Genomic DNA, 17,172 nt, shown 5'->3' with positions numbered 1-17,172 from the left:
AGGTCACACAATGACTAAACAGTGGAGCTGGGGTGTGAACCCAGGCATTCAGGCTGCACAGCTCCCATGCATCAACACAACTTGTTTTCCAGGCGAACCTATAAAATCCTAAAGGCTTAGGGGATAATGTTAGAAAGCCACCAAAGCAAAATGGAACCACAATTTTACCACAAGGGACAAATGAGAAAGAGATGGGCATATATGGGGAAGGGCTTTAGAAGTTCAGGCTCTGAACTCGTCTCTTCTGTAAATCCTAGCTGAAGGCAGTTTGACACTGCCTCTCCTAGTTACAAGGTTAGTTCTTCTCACCACCTACCATCTTCATCTTACTTTCTCTGGAAGGGATCTTGGGCCCTTCCCGCTGGCTCTGGGCTGTGCACCTGTCCTGCTACTTGAACTCTACTGATGAACATTTATTCAATTAACATTTATTTAGCACCAACTGCATGGCACGAGCCCCGTCTGAAGCTTTTCCACATTTTATCTCATTTAAATTAATCCCGACAATAAAGATACGAAGAGGGTAGTATGGTTTTTCTCCCATACATTTTTATTGTTATCAAAGTTTAAGAAACAAAATAGGCTTATATGCATAAAAAGCGAATGTCTGTAATACATGATGGCAAATGCCTACCTACTCCTCCCCACTCCTCCATAGGCAGATGGGTTCAACTTTTGGTGCTTTTTTCCAGTCGTCATCACTGCATTTCTTAACACTGTGCTTCCAAAACTCAGCCATTGCCTATTAACATCCTGCTCTTACTAACATGGCTACCCCGCAATTTTCAGTTATCTCTGGTCAGTGTTTACACTTGGAGAATGTAATTATTTTTCTGCTAGACTGTGCAGTGCATCCCGTGAATAGATTCCCTTTCTTATACAACTTTCCCTTGCCCTGGATTTCATCGTTTCCTTTTCTCCCACTTGCCTAGTTTCTGAGAAACAATCCATCATTTTTTAAAATTTTTATTGTAGCTCTACCAATAATTCTTTCCTATGCTCAGACTTATCAGGTAACTTATCAAACCTCCCCACCTGAAGAGAAAAGTGGGTGTTCTCAGTACCATTTTCACTGAAGAAAAAACCTGAATCTCACACAAGTTAAGAGCTTGGCTCTGCGTCCTCTGGGAAGTGGCAGAGACGTGAGTCATCTGATCTCAATCCCAGCATTCACTCGCTGGCAGCACAGCCTCTGTGTAAAGAAGACATGCAGGCCACAGGCTACACAACTCCAGAGGGGGCTGCTCCCCACGCAAAGATGAGGACGGTGGCCTGGAGGGAGGGAATGGTAAAAAAGGGGGCTTCCCCTCCCGTCTCCAAACACCACCCCTGATCACCTGGCACTGTACTGGTCCCCCCACACCACATAGAGTTGTGCGGCTATGCTCTGTCCTAGCTAGCTGCCACTCTGTTTGGCTTCCTTGCTTGACTCATGTTCAGTAGCTGGCTTCTCTGCCTGCTTATTATGTAAAACCACCAGAGCAGAGCTGCCTCCCTGTGGTCCTGTGGGTTTTTTTACGGTTGCCATGGCCTTTCCCGAAGGGTCTCTCCATCACAGCAGCTCCTTCCAAAGGTGAGAAGCCACTCTCAGGCTCGTTTCAAAAGGCCAAGCTCCTTTTGAGTCCTGTTGCATGACTCAAGATAGAGGTGATCGCAGCCATGCCCTGGACCCAAAGAACGGCCTTTCCTTTCCCGCTGCACTAGAGGCTCACTATGACCACTTGCCTCTGACATTCCCGAGGGAGGGGTGACCTGTCTCCAAAGCCCCTACATTGTAAACTTTCTGGAAATGCTCTGTCACAAATGAATACTATCAGCACATGACGCCCAACAGATGGAGGCTGAGAGCTGCTGCACTGATGACAGATGAGACGGTGCAGGACAGACCGCCCAGCTCTGAACTTGTTCTTCTATCTGTGGCTGTGATGTAAAAGCCAGGGGACCAGGTGATGTCTGAAAGTGATGATGCAGAATCATAGGGAAAAGTTGTTCTCAGTGAAAAAGTCGTTCCAGAAATATCACACTTAGGACTGACGAGGCTTGGACGGGGGTCCCCTTGGGACTTCCTGCTGAACTTCAAGAAGCAGCCTACTCTGAAATTAGCAGCGAGGTCAGTTCTGAAGTGTATCCAGCACCCAAAAAGATGACACCACATTCTGGCCAACTTCCATGTAGGATAAAGTGATCAATGAGAGATTCTGAAATTATTTTGTCAAAACTTTTCCAGTTGCAAGTGAAGAAATCCAACATAAGCAAATGTACGTATTAAGCACTATGAGTGTCCAGGATGGAAACATGGTTGCCTAGCAAAGTACCTTATTCTGTTTTCATCCAACAAAACTTTAGTGCAGACGTTCTAAACCAGTGGTTTTCAAAATTCAGGTCTTGACCCACTGAAACATGAAATCAGACCAATGGTCATGACCATCACCTTTTAACAATAAAAGAAGAAAGAAAATAGCAGACAGTAAAGGCAAGTTGTTTTCTGTGACTTTTGTTATAGCCATTTATATGCGTATGTGCACCAATCACGAGTCTTCATGTGTGAAAATGTGTTTGTTTTTTTACCATGGGTAGGTTTGGTGAGCGCTGTGTTAAACCTCAGACCACAGGCCCTTCGCTAAACCCTGCTCACAGGCATGTTTTGTTTGGTTTACACAAAGAGTTTTTTGAAGAGAGTTGAATCATTTGCCAACATTGAAACATCTGGAGATTTACATAATAATCACCATTTCTAGTAGCTCTTGAAACTTGGAAGGTCTGGTCAGTTGGCCCATGTCCCTCCATGGGACCTAGGATAGAGTGACACAGTGACTTCTCTGTTTAGAGAGGGCCATGATGTCCAGTTTGCCCCAATATCCACTACTTTAGGTTACCTGACTGGTTCTTAGAGGCATCTGTATGTGCAACCTCCAGTTCTAACCATCCTCACCTCATCCTGACCCTCAAAACCCTCTGTTTATCTTTCCTCGTGTCCATTGCTGGACTAAGCTCCTACCAAACCCATTTTGGCAGCATTTCCTCAGATAGAGGTTGTATTTTACTGGTTCTGTTTTGCCTACTTGACCACCTTTCTGTCATTTCCTCTTTATCCACTTGTTGTACTCCTAGTCACCCTTCAAAGTCTAACCTGCCATGACCTTGCAGCAGAATTAATCACTCCCTGCTCTGTGGTCCCATATTACTTTAGTCGTCCCTGTTGAACACATTTCACATTGTACTGTAATTACTTATTTATGTGTCTACGTTCCTTGCTAGAATGTGAGTGACTTCAGGTCAAGAACTATATTTTATTTGCTTCTTTATCTAGATTGTTTATCTTTTATTAGTTTCTGAATGAACATTTAAATAAGGATAACCATCTCCCCTACCCATACACATCATTCATTCACGTATTAGTCCATTCAACATTCGTTGAGCACTTATGATGGAGCAGACACTATGTTAGGGATATAAGTGGAATCAAAGACGATCCCTAACCATGAGAAACGTATAGAACTTCTCAAAGCCAATCTTAATGCTCCCTTTTCTATAAATCTTTTTTTAAAAATTGCTTTGAAACACTGACTCTTCCTTCCTTGGAACCCCCACAGAATATAGTTTATACCACCTCTATCACCTTATGTCACCTCTATTTGCATTCTCAACCAGCACCCCTCCTGACACTGGCTGATTCGTTAACCTACTGAGGGTACACACTTTTCAGTGTATCAGGTTATCTGCAAAATGTTTTGCAGAGAGTAGACCTCAATAAATCTGTGACGTGATTGAGAAGCCCACTGCTATGGCTGTCTCAGGCTGGGACCTTTACACATGGCAGAACCAGTAGTGTTTTCCAGACGAGGAAGAACGGCATAACTGGACTCCAGCCCAGTTGTTACCAGTCCCACTGCTGGCCCTAACACTGACAGCCTCAATGGCTGTCCAGACAGGGTCCCATGAGTGGCCCATAGACAGAAGTCCAGTAGACACTCATCTGTCCCATGCATCACTTCATGGACCTGGGACCCCACAGCCCCTGTCATTTTTCTGAGAGGTACTTAGTCCTCTCTCCCATTTCCCTTTAGATCCTCCAGTCTGGAACAACATTGCTATCTTTTTCTACCATTCTGTTTTAATTTTTCTGAAACTTCTCACTTCTCAATGTTTCAAATAATGAACAACAATAGAGCATCAACAACAGAAAAAATATGGACAGCTAGAATATAGACCCAATACAGTGGTAGTGGGTAAAACACTCCAGGTTTCAAATAATATACTTTAGCTCCTCAAAGATGAAAGACGGAGTTGTAAGCCAAGATATCTACTGAAACTATCTTGTACCAAAGAATACCAAAGAGCTTTGTGAACCCCAGTAAAAAGGCTCACCTAACCCTTCGAGAATTAGGAACAATGCCTAGAGAATGGCACACCTGTACCTCGACTCCAAATCAGTGCTGCCTTCCCCAAGTTAAGCTGAGCCCCAACTCATTCCCAAGAAAAGGTGCCTTGTAACTTCCTCCCCCACGCACCTGCCCCCTGTCTGCACATGCAGTGTCATACAGTATAGCAGTGTTTTGGCCGCTGGGGTCTCATACCAGGTCTGTTTTATTATGAACTACAGCTTTGTTCTATACTGCAGGAGAGTCAGAGAGAGAATGACGCTCTTTGCCTTCTCTTTGTCATCTCTGCATTGTAAGTGAGATAAAGTTCACAAAAGGGAATGGAGAGGCTACTTATATAAAAGTTCTCACTTATTTGCCTGGAGGGCTGATCGTTTTACCCACAGAAACCATGGATTCCCGAGACAGTGATAAAGTGTGGACTCTGGACCAGAAGCATGGACATCACCTGGGATTGCAAGAAATGCCAAACCTCAGGTCCCTCCCCAGATCTACTGAGTCAAAAACTCTGGGAGCAGGGCTCAGGAAGCCATGTTTTATCAAGCCCTCCACATTGTCCCAATGCCTGCTAACTGCTAACGTCTGAGAACCACTGCCCCAGATAGCAATTTCCCTGGAAGTATCAAGAACACCAGCATCTTCATGGTTAAGTCCAAGTATTCAAAGAAGTCAAGCTATTTGATTGCAACGAGACACAGAAACTTACCCCTGGTACCCACCAGGGCACCCTGGGCCATAATGGCATTAATCACATCAGTGTGAACACAAATACAATGTTTCAGCAAAAAGAGGTCATGCATACAAACATTCACCCTCCCCACTGTTAACAGTTGCCCTTGAATACACAGCTCCTGCCAGTTTGGGATCAACATACCTCTCAGTCTGAGTCACCATCAGACCAACACACAATGAAATAAGAAACTGGGCTGGTATCTGTCGTGGTGAGCCCACATCAGGCAACCACAATGGGAAGAAATCCTGCACCATTCACCCGTCACTGAACCTTCGGCAAACTCCTCTGGCTCTCTACTGCTGGCTCAGGAAAACATGTTGATTTTGGTATATGAGAGGCAAGCAATATCGGGACCCTCTTTCTTGCCCCCCGCCCCCAGGGGCTATGAAAATGATGACACAGATGGGCCCCCTCCTCAAAGTGAATCAGATGCCGAGATCTTCTTCTTGGTAAGGTGAGCCTAAGTTGGGATGTTTTTTTCTGTGAGAATTGGAAAAGTCACTGTGTTATTCTTTAAAGGAGGGTTTCTGTGATGCAGTAGGTTGTTTCATCCTTCTTGGTCACCTGACCAGGTAATTGGGGAGGTAAGAGGCAGGGCCACCTCTGAAAGACCGCGAGTAACTAACAACAGGGCTGGCTCAACCCCAGCTTAGATGACCGCAGACTCCACGTTCTTCAGTTTACCCCTCATCAAAAATTGCTCTCCACAGCTCGGGTAAACTTAAGTCAATGAGTTCCTTCTCTCAGATTTATTTCACACATCCAGCCTGACCTCTAACTGTGGAAATTAAGCCTTTTTTTTTTTTTCTGAATAAACATTTTTTAGACATCAATGAGTAAGTGGCAGAGGATTTGTTATAATGTTGTTGTTTTTTTAAATGTGAAGTTCTTTCCTTTAGCCTTGGAAATCCCATCATCGAGACAGCCCTTTTGTAGTGAAGATAAACTGGGCAGAGCCCTACTTTCAGTGAGAGGAGCATGTTCATTTATAAAACAGACAGAGCAATCTATGCTGGGATTTTTTTCTCTCAAGAGGACTATGGGGGAATAAAACCGGAGCTCCCCTCCTTCCCAAGATGCAGAACTCAAACTGAGTTGTGTGCCTAAGTCACTGATCGAGACAATTTATTCTGCAACTTGCAGCATTGTGATGTCTCCTGTAATCGATAGCTTCCCATTAGAACTTACTTAGGAAATGTCCTTGTCATTGGTGTCCCCTTGAAAAACTTGGGGCTTTTCAAATTCAGGAAAAGATGAAGAACCTAGAATATTCCAGGAGTAAGTAGGGGTGGGACATTAAGCAACAATCTGGGAAGTTGGACTGGAAAACTGAATCCAGGAGTGGCTATTACACATTAAAGAGGGGCCCTGAAATGTGACTTGGCCTATGAGGAATTATTACACTGCACAGAAAGACCTACTGTCCTCAGACTTCCCCGAGGATGGAATAGAAATGGGTTTCGATTACCTTAGGCAGAGTGCACACGCCTGCCTGAGTGGGTAGTGCCTGTGTGGGTGTGTGTTTTGGGAGGAAAGGGATTGGTAGGGGGTGGGGGTGGATATCACTAGAGGCAGCAATACTCCACACCTCTAAATGTTGCTTTATCAGATCACGTATGAAGTCAATAAATACTTGAGAAGAGACAGAGCTCTTTCTTAAGTTCCACAGGTGACTGAATTGTTTAATTTCTCTGGTGTTGACTTAGCTGCACAGAGTAATTCTAAAAGAATGCACAGAAGGGAGAGGCCTTTGAAAAGCATTATAAGGAAGCAGATCTTGAGTTAGGTCTTGGACAAATACAGAAGAGGAGAATATATATTTCTCACGAGGGCAGGAGGCGTAGTACGAGAGAGACTGGAGAAGGAAAATGCCCTCCAAGACTATTCAGGTAGGAAAAATGGGGCCAGAGGGAGAGTACAGTACAGTTAGCACAGGCTTTGGAGCCAGATAGAAAATTTGCTCTTCTCCTTTGTAGCTAAGTGAGCTTTGGAGAGTTTCTCACTCCTGTGAGCTTCCGCCTCCTCATCTCCTAAAGGAGGGAAATACAACCGACATTGATGGGTTAAAAAATTAGAGATAATGTATATAGAGCTCTCAACACAAAGCCTGCCACTTAGTATGTGTTCAATAACCAGCAGATTGAAGAACATTGAAAATAAAACAAGATTGGCTTAGCTAGGCATGGGGAGGAAGTAATTTAAGAACTTGGGGCGAATCCTCGATGATTAGCAGGAAGTCTTGAACTTTATACCTTGTCACTCATTTAGGTTTTTGAGCTGGAAATATGACATCAATGTCCTAAGAGGATTACTCTGGTGCCAGTCTGTAGGGCGCATTTGAGACACAGTACACCACTATTCTCAGAAGCCACCAAGAAACAAGACTGCCGTGTGTGTGTGTGTGTGTGTGTGTGTGTGTGTGTGTCCCATGCACCTGAGATGGAGAGTGAATATCTCTCCTTCGAGGGTGAACTGAAATGAGTTTCACAGGGTCCCACTCTATCCTAAAAGCAAGTTGGGCCATCCAACAGTGTCAGAAAGCTTCCAGGAAACAAACAAAAAAACAAAACAAACAAACAAAAAAATGATGTGTCTAAATGTAAAACTCTATTTACCTTGCTGTGTCCCTCGCTGCTAAATTCTCATTCTCTCACATGGCTTCTGAGCCATAAGCATCCTTATTATTTACATTAGATGAGGTTTACATAACTTAATCTCTAGTATTTGTTTATTTTGCTTTCTCTAACAAAGAGAAATAAATCCCTTTTGTGTGTATTTTTACAACTTGTACTAGAACACACTTAAGCGAGACAATTACAGCTTTTAAATGACTATAGTGGGCCTCTGGAGTTTAGGTTGATGAGCATGTATTCAGGAAGACAGATATTGACTGATAAACCCACAGAAGTCTCTCCTGTTTCTTTGTTACAGGATATAGCAAGGATAACGTGCCCTTGAACACATCAGAGAAATAACCATTTCATCAAGATTCCCAGGTCATTAAGTGTCTGCCACTGGGAGTGAGTGGGCGCCTGGGTAGGAGAACAAAAGATAACGCGGGTCAAAGTGTGTTAACAGATGCCATTCCACACTAGCAGCGGTGAGATCCACCAGCAACCTTTCCCGCCAGTCCGTGTCAACCCCAAAGCAGATAGATGCCTGAAAACTTTATCCAGGAGAGAAAATGATGGCACAAAGCAGTGGGAGTGAAATCACCTCTAAGTGGTGAGCACAACAGGGAACCTCTGTCACTCCCTCAGAAGATCTCTCCTGTTCTCAGGGTGGATGCTGCCATGATCTGAGCCCGCTCGGGGGTGATCCGTGTCAGCTCCAGGAGGAAGGAGCAAGGCCTCTCAGAGAGCAAGAAGAAATGGAAAGGACTGGAGAGGTCTCAGAATTGAGAAGACCTAGTTCCAGTCCCAGCTCTGAGAACAGGCCAGCCTGTTCTGCAATGGGGCAGACACTAACTTAGGCACTGGATATTAAAATTGGTGACACAGTGCTGCTTCCGAGAGGCTCGCTGTCTAGTGAGGGAGCCAGTGGATGTCAACACCCTCGGTAAGTGCAGTCACTGCTCCATGTGCACCTTTGATGGAACGCAGGATGATGGGCCAATTATCTCCTGTGTGTCCCTGAGCAATTTATTTACCCTTTCTAAACCCCAGGGTTCTCACCTCTAGAATGAACGCCCACCAGTACTACATGCTCTCCTGTGCCCTTCTCACTTGAAAAGCTATCATGAAATTCATTTCTTTCCATGGCAGCTCTTGTACCTGCCAAAAACACCTGTCTTCCTCTGCTGTTGGCTGAGGTCAGTGCGAGCAGTGAGCTGGGAGGGAGTGGGATGGATTGACACAGACCTCCAAATAAAAAAGGAACAGCCTTTTTTAATCAGTGGCTGCGGGCAAAGATAATACTAGTATGTGACCTTTCAGTGGCCTGTTCAAAGTGTTCCAGTTAGAACGAGGCTACTGACTTGTAAAGCAAAAGTGAACCCCAGAAAGTCTGCGATGACTTAGAAAAAGAGTTGCTATTTGGGGATTATTGATCTACAATACATACCATGTTTCCCTGAAAATAAGACTGGGTCTTATATTACTGTTTGCTCCAAAAGACGCATTAGAGCTTACGTCAAGGGATGTCCTCCTGAAAAATCATGCTAGGGCTTATTTTCTGTTCAGGTCTTATTTTCGGGGAAACACAGCATACTAACACAGAGCAAGTCTGTGGCTTTCGTGGCCCCACAAAGTGGCTTTTGTAATCCCTTTCCCATCACTCATAAATTACTCACATGGGGGAAACAAACTGAAAAATATTAGCAGTAGAGATCAGGACGAAGTTGTTCCAGTTGGGTGGGCAGTAAAAGTGAAGAGTGTTGATTTTTATTAAATGTCAACATCTGTATTTGTTATTCTGAGGGTTCCTGGAAGCACCCCCCAAAAGAGAGGAAACATTAGAAATGCCTTTCTATACACCAAATAATTTCACTCAATTACCACTTACTCAGTGAAAGATGAAAGCGAAAGCAAGTGATTATTCAAGATATCCAGGAACAGAAGGGAGAGAGAGAGAGAAACCTGCTTCTCTTTGTCCTAAGGCACAGCCGTAGTGGCACTGTTAGCTGTCATGATCCTGTTCTTCACCTAGTCATTAGGATAGTAAAACCGAACCGAGTTTCCAGCAACAAGAATCAATTTGAGTTCAGCATGTTCCCGTCAAAGTTATTCCCTGTAGGGGCTTTGAGAGAAAGTAGATATAGATGTCACCGAAATGGTTTCAGGTAACCCCGAAAGAGCAGAGGTCCATGTGTGTGGGGAAAGTTATGTCTCACAGTTAGAAAATGTGGCAGAAGAAATCCAAGTTTACCAAAGAGCAAAACTAAACAGTGGTTGCTCATACTATAAAAACCTTGTGGTGAAGGTCCCTAAGATATTAAGAGGAGACAAAAAAAAATCAAGTCTCAGAAAAAATGGTCTTAGAATGATCCCATTTGCATACATCTATCTATCTACGTATCTAATTCCTGTCTAGAAAAATACACATATAGTAACAATCTTACCTCTGGAGAGAAGGGGAAATGGAGGTTGACAGGGTAGGAACAAGGGGCTTTCACTTTGCACTATCCATTCTCCTGCAACACTTCACTTTCTTAACATAAGATGTATTTATTATATTACTTGGATAATTAACATCCAACACTGCTGCGTTCTTTTGCCTTTCCTGGATAAACCAACGAGTCAAACTGTAATTCAATTCTGAGAGCGTTAACTCACACTCAGGACCACGCCCCGTACATAAATGCTGTGTCCCTGGCAGAGGACCCCCCTCCTTTTTACATGCTCCTTCTGAGGTGATCTGGCACCTTTGACACATACCACATCCTTTAACAAGATGTTTGCAGGACTGATTAGGGACACAGCGGAAATGCCAGGTTATTAAAGTAGCATCCCTGAAACCTTTAAAACAGTCTGCTTCTCCTTCCAGCCGGTCCCAGCTAGTCTTGGGCAGGTTCGCAAACAGCGCAAACCTGGTAGAAGGATCCTTTCATTACACATCTTAATTAATTGACTGATTTGGGTGGCGGTGAGTAAGAGATTGAAGGCTAGGATGGGGGCAGGTAGGCAAGTCTCAAACACAACCCAAAATTCAATATGCAATAACAGTTCAAAGAGACACAGGCGCAGGAGCTCAGCTGTGCAAACAGTCCAGAAATAGGATGTGCTTCAGATGCCGTAGCCAAATGAAAGGTCCTTAATGAACTCTCGGTCCATGGAAACCCCAGCTTCACTCACAATACAGAGATTCTTGCACCAAGAACATGTCTGCCCGGTCTCCACCGATCATCCCCCATAAGGTAGCCGAGCCCTGCAGCACCATTCCAACTTCTGCCACCGTGAACAGTGATCGATATTTATAATTACCTTTCTCCTTCACCATGGCAACCGGGTCCTCTGGCGAGCAGCACTGAAGGAAAAGGGAATGAAGTCGACGAGGGGAAGCGCGCCTGGGCAGACAGACCCGCCGCTGCAGAGGCTGCGAGGAAAAGCCCCAGCATCCACTCGCCAAGTCCCGGGCTTCTTTCTAAAATCCCGCCCCCAGCTCGGAGGGCCGAGCTCCGGTAACCGCCCCGGCAATCGCCACCGAGCGGTGCCGCGCCCTGCTCGGGGACTCTGCCCTTGGGCTGAAACCACTCGCTACAGCTGCTGCTGTAACAAATGCAAAATTCCACTGCCCTAATCTCTGGTCACTGCCACCACCTTGCATTCCTTGCGCGAAGCCCGGGGAAAACGGGCGATGCCATGCTCCCGAGCCCTGGCCCCTCCCGGGGTCTGATAAATGATTGCCAGCAGAGAGGGGCCAAAAACAGCCAGGGACGGTTCCAGTCGGTAAAACTAGTCAATTGTTAGCTTATTCGTTTCCTATTACTGCTGCTTTCATTCTTTCTAGAGCTCGTTTCAGACAAACTGAATAAATAAAATTAGCCTTAGTAGAAACATAATGCTAGTGGCTCCTTCGGGTTCATTTTATTCCTCTTTAAGGTCCTAGAGGCTCAATTACAAATGAAAAAAAACACACATAAATAATGACATTTGATTTGCCCGGCTGCTCCCCCCCTGTGGTTTACCTGGATGGGGGTGGGGACTGAGGACAGACAGTGAGAGACAGCCTGGGAAGAGGCTCTTTTCAGGTTTCAATTCCTCACCCAAGATCAAATTCTGGATCAAAGTAAAATTCTGACTTATCCAGTTAGGTAGGATTTTGACATCCACTTTCTCTCTGCTTCATTAGAGTTTTCTAGACAAATCCCTCGGATGCGTATATGTGAGGGGGAACCCTAGCTACAAAAGAAGGGGCTGTCACCACCGTACCCCTCACTAGCCTGAGGGTGACCCTGCCTCAGAGGCTCCTAACAAGGCTTTTGATTTCTGACCCCCCGAGTCACAGGTAGGCCCTCCTGGGAGCAGAAGACTGCTGGGTTCATAAAGCCAACGGCCACCGTGTGTTCAGTCTCCGCCACTCCTCACGTACATCCACCATGTGGGAGAAATGTGATGAGCAAGAGACAAAAAAACAGACGCAGCACCACTCCAGGAGCAGCAGATGGCCAACACATCTTTGCGAACCAGAATGCACAGCCAGTATTAGACTGTATTTACTGCAAATATTGTAACGTGTTGGGTCTAAGAGAGCCAGGGGAACAGAAAGGAATGAAGTCAATCCACCTGCCTCATCTTTGACTCCGAGGGTGTTTGTAGCTGAAAGTACGTTTCTGGGGCTGGGCCAGGCCTTACTGCTGTTTTGCTGATGGGTAACAGTAGCAGTTCTCAAGCAGCTGTGACATTCCTACATCTGTGACTCAGGGTTTTACTATTAATAGCTTGGGCCTCTCCGCCTGTAAGGAAGGGCTAAGTCCTCTCCAACCCCTGGGTCGTCTTTTCTATGACACATACTTCACCCACACCGCTCCGGGTCTCCTCTGCAGCCCTGTAGGGCTGTGGCTTTCCTAAGTCAGCGGCCAGTTGGAGGATAAACACTGAAGAGCCTTTTAGCAGCTTCTCTGCCCTCCATTCATAAATAGGAGAGCACCATGACCTCCAGTCCAGAGGGATGGGCAGGGTTGAGTATGAAAGACATGAGCCCTTCCCATTCCCACATTTTCATGGCTGAAACTGCCCTGGTCTACTCCGTCCACCCCTAATCACCCTGAGAGAACTGACGGAGACGCTGACAAGCAAAATGAACCTCGGCGAGCAGAAATCAGTGTGGGGTTGTGAGCCTAAGCAGGTGAATTGAATTTATTATGTTTTTGCTGCATAAATAGATAAGCACCGCCCTCAGACACTTCCCTCCCAGGCCTTCAGCTTATTCAGCTCAAAGCCAAGGGAACAATGTTCCCTCCCTCCCTCCCTTCCTCCCTCCCTCTCTCTCTCCTTCTTACTCACTGCCCTCTCCCTAATGGAATGTGACAGTGAAACACCATTGGTTTTCTATTAGTCCAAACCCAATCATACATAAGTGTTCCAGATACTATAAATGCAATTAATTCAATTTATCTTTTACTCAGGACGACAATTTTTAATTCTGAGACTTATTAACTAAACTGGTTCCTTATTACAGCTCTGAACCTACCTGTCTACCTTCGTGGATAAGTTCCCAGAAACCCCGGTTTAGAAAGGCTCTCTGGCAGCTTTGGAGACTCGGCTAACAGAGTAACAGCTGGTGCCTATTCATTTTCAGGGAAGCCTTTTCTAAAGGAAAATACTACACAGTGGTTCAGAGATTCCCCCCCTCCTGTGTTTTCCATGGAAAGAATTTTCCTGTACTGCCGTCAAAGTGAATGAGTCACCAGCATTTAGTTGCTAAATAATAGTCATATGGCTAAAGTCCCCCCCTCCACCCCCCCCAACAATCAGACACTGCTACTTTAGAATAAAAACAGCCACTCTGCACTTTTAAGATAACCAAAGAGGGTATTACTGAAGTTATTTTTGGAATGTGGGAGAGTAAAACTAAATTGTTTTTGTCTCCTTGCCTAGAGCCCAATAGCTCAGAGCTTTCAGAAGCAAAGCATAGAGATTTTCTACTTTACGGTTAAAGCTACAAGAAATGCAGCAAAATAAATCAAGAAAACAATGAAACATGTACGGTTCATAAGATGGCAGGACATTTTATTCTTATTTCTACAGATTATTTCCAAAGAATTTATCTCAATCTCATTCCAACTCGGATGAGCTAAGACTTCATAATGAAGACACCAACTCATGATTTTATTCGTTGCTTCATTCCCCAAACTGACTCACAGCCACCTTTTCATACACTCACAAAATGAAGGCATGGTTGTCCACAAGTGACCAAAAGACAGAAACCATTTTGTTGAAGAGAAAGCTCGGTTAGCATACAGCCGTTCTTGGCAGAACTCCAAGCGTACGTCATTTCAATAGAAGCCATGACAATGAAGTTACAACCTGGAAACAAGCAACCTGACAGAGTCCACTTCCTCACTGCTCTCTCTCCACAGAACCAAGGATTGTCTTCTGCTTGTGCACTGCAGAGCAGAAAGTTTGGGACCTCTCTATGGCCACAGACACCAGCTTTCCAGATAGCACACATCCCTCCACACCTTTGCGCTCACTGGCAAAGGAGCCCTCCATATCCTTTCTAGCAGAATTCAGCTGAAAGAAGACTCAAGAATGAGTCCCTTGTTTGCCATCTATTTAATGTTTACATCTATCAACCTCACCTTGACATTTACGGAGCACCTACTGAATGCCAGGTATGGGGTTGGCAGTACAAAAACAAGGAGAGAGAAAGCACTGCTCTGGAGATGCCTACCACCTGGTGGAGGAGATGCATACGCACTAATATTCTCAAGGAAATTAGGAGGGTGCTAAGACAGAAGAAGCGTGCATAGGGTGCAGGGCAGTGCTGAGCTCAACAGGAAGCCCCGGAGAGGAGACAAGGCAAGTAAGGCCTGCCAAGGTCATTTCAAGGGTAGGTTGTGGGATGAGAAGGTATCAAGTAGTTCACTGTTCATGGGATACAGGGAGGGGCTCAAGCTAAGGCTGGGGTGGTCGGTCACAGAGGGCTCTGAAAGCCACGCTAAGGAGGGGGGGCCTTAGAAGTGACGTGGTTAATCTCAAATCTGAGCCATCAGTTTCTCTCCAAGTTAAGATCAAAAGACTTTGGATGCGTTTCAAAGTCCACCATGTTCTGTTTCCAACCATATTGCTTCCTTTGTGCAAACTGGGTTGTGTTGGTTTGTGCATGTCCAGTTTTTAGCAGGCTGCTGGACAAATAATAGATGGTCAGGAAATGTCTAAGTTTATTAGTTTATCTAAATATTTCCGATCAATAGAATAAAATGACAGCCATGCACATCCCACACACCGCACTTTGAGTCGCACAAACCCATTGGTTTATCCTTCTGTAATGTAGTGGCTTCATCTCCAGAACTAGGCTGTGAGCTCCAGAAGGCAAGGAGGGTTTCTGGCTTTTCTAGACTCCCAAGACCACAGTCTACAGAACTACTAGGGGTGCTTTACATGCAGACACCTAGTCCCCACCCAAGGTCTGACGCCTCAGATTCTCTGGAGGTGAAGCCTGCGCCACAAGCAGCTTCGTAAGTGACTAAGGACCACTGGCCTAGCACACTGGCCTGCATGTCAGGAGGTGAATGAACATGAGATTTACAAACAGAGCTACATACCATCTCACCACTTCTGAAAAACAACCCCTATTCTCTCCTTGGCCAAAATAACAATTATCTCGACATTCACTGCAATCTTACTGACACTGATTGGAAGTGATGATTCTAAAATTTCCCACAGTCTGAGGAAAATTCCTAAGTGTCTGAGCCCTCGTGATCCTACTAATTCTCTTGTCCTCAACTGATAATTCTTAGGATTTTTTTCCATGTGAATCTCACAGAATCAATGGCCAGCAAAGTTGTTTTCCATGAATTCTTAAAGTAGAATTATTTTACATTTGGATCCAAAACTTCTGCATGGTCCTTCTTGGAAGCCACTTCTGAATTTGGATCTAAGGAATTGGTTGCAGCTTGAGAAAATGACAAAAATTACTGAAGTATATTTAATGTTCCCTATAAATAACCCACTAAGGATAGAAAGTATAGAGTGAGCATAAAAGAAGCCATTTTTCTACAAGTGTACTGGAATTCTATTACCAGAATTCAAAGGACCTTTTGATTGTAAAGAGAATTTCATGGATTTTAGCCTAATTTCGGGTACATGAGAAGTTCACATGGAGTACAGAAATAGCTCTAAATTATTCGGGAAGAGGCCATTTGTTTCCCTGGAGTTTACTATTAGCTTTACCCTTTTCCTTAATATTTTCTAGATAGAAATACAGCGATTAGGATAGAAAAACGGCCCCTTTCCATCATTTAGAGCTGCAGGCCTTCTTTTGCAACACTTCCACCTTTCTCGTGCCTGACTGCCACCGGTGCTTTGAATTGTCTAGCCAAGGATGAGCCCACAGGCCAAGACTAAGATGCTACTCACCTATCTTAAGGAGTCCAAGAACTAATGAACAATAAGATATCAAGAGAGAAGATACTGTGATGAAGGAGTTGCATGTCTGCTTTGGCAAGGGACTGTGGACTCTTTAAGGGAAGGGTCACAGGTGACTATCTGCAGTCACATAGTGACAGGCACAAAATAGGAATGCAATATTTGATGACTACTAAGGAATAAATGTCACTGGCTTAATACAGTAAGTCAAAACACTACATAAGCATTCATTCTTATAGTCAAATAGACTGATTTTAAAAAACCTAAGAAACAAATTAGAAGTCAATTCAGTCTCCTATATAAATCAATTTAATGATTGCTTGAAAATATTTGCCAGGATGGAAACCAGTAATTCACCTCGGAGAGGAAGCACGCTGAAAAGGAATTTAATCAGGGAGTCATTTTACGAAGTCCCCATAATAACTAACCCTCACCACCACTTCTATCACCATGTATAGTGTGCTTATTATGTCAGCCAGCACTCTAGACTCTTTACATTTATTACCCCCATTATATCCTCATAACAACTGGATGAGATAATATTACACTTTACACATGAAGAAACAACTAGGTTTGCTAAAATTTAAAAGCCACAGGACCTCCTTTTGATTGGTTGGGTCTTCCCTTTTACAGAGGTCACTAAAGATCCCCTCTTCCCTTTCCCCAACCGCTTAACACACACACATACACACTTTTTGAGTCAAGATGCACTCGACGTACATTGACTTTTTTGGCATTTCCAAAGGACCTGGAACAATGGAAACGATATTCCATTTGGCCTTGTCTGTGTAAAACGATCTTCTCTCCTGGTACCTTATCCTGTGTTAGTTCTTAGACTTCTGATCACAGGACCTGCCACGTGAACAGCATCATAACCTTGGCCTGCTGGACTCATCCTTGGCTGGACAGAAGATGTCCCCAGGCCCACATATCAAGTCTTTTAAGATGCAAGTCCGTCATCCACCATGACTAATCATTCTCACGGAGTAGCATTCCTGTGGTTTACAGAGAGACACATGAAAATTGG

The 17,172-nt window shown here is 44.5% G+C and overlaps 1 protein-coding gene and 1 long non-coding RNA gene across 22 annotated transcripts in view; one reads left to right on the top strand and one right to left on the bottom strand.

Moving 5' to 3' along the window:
* ABLIM1 (actin binding LIM protein 1) overlaps positions 1-17,172 on the bottom strand; it is a 280,514-nt gene that overhangs the window by 141,253 nt on the left and 122,089 nt on the right. The window contains exon 1 of one of the 21 annotated variants that reach the window (XR_012498398.1): positions 11,037-11,455. The exons of 13 other annotated variants lie outside the window; for them this stretch is intronic. Coding sequence is in view for 1 of the 8 variants with exons in the window: in XM_074339007.1 (XP_074195108.1) it covers positions 11,037-11,052 (16 nt within the window). In the remaining 7 variants the exon portion in view is untranslated. Of the gene's footprint in view, positions 1-11,036; positions 11,502-17,172 lie in introns of those variants that run through there. 7 more of the 21 variants (XR_012498402.1, XR_012498404.1, XR_012498409.1 and 4 more) reach the window with 7 other exon arrangements.
* LOC109444095 (uncharacterized) lies at positions 5,342-13,112 on the top strand. Its single transcript, XR_012498413.1, has 3 exons — positions 5,342-5,569; positions 8,047-8,673; positions 12,061-13,112. It is a non-coding gene; the product is annotated as an uncharacterized LOC109444095 (long non-coding RNA).

This window comes from Rhinolophus sinicus, linkage group LG07 (assembly GCF_036562045.2).
Source record: "Rhinolophus sinicus isolate RSC01 linkage group LG07, ASM3656204v1, whole genome shotgun sequence".
Classification (NCBI taxonomy): Eukaryota; Metazoa; Chordata; class Mammalia; order Chiroptera; family Rhinolophidae; genus Rhinolophus; species Rhinolophus sinicus.
This window is presented reverse-complemented; position numbering and strand designations above follow the sequence as displayed.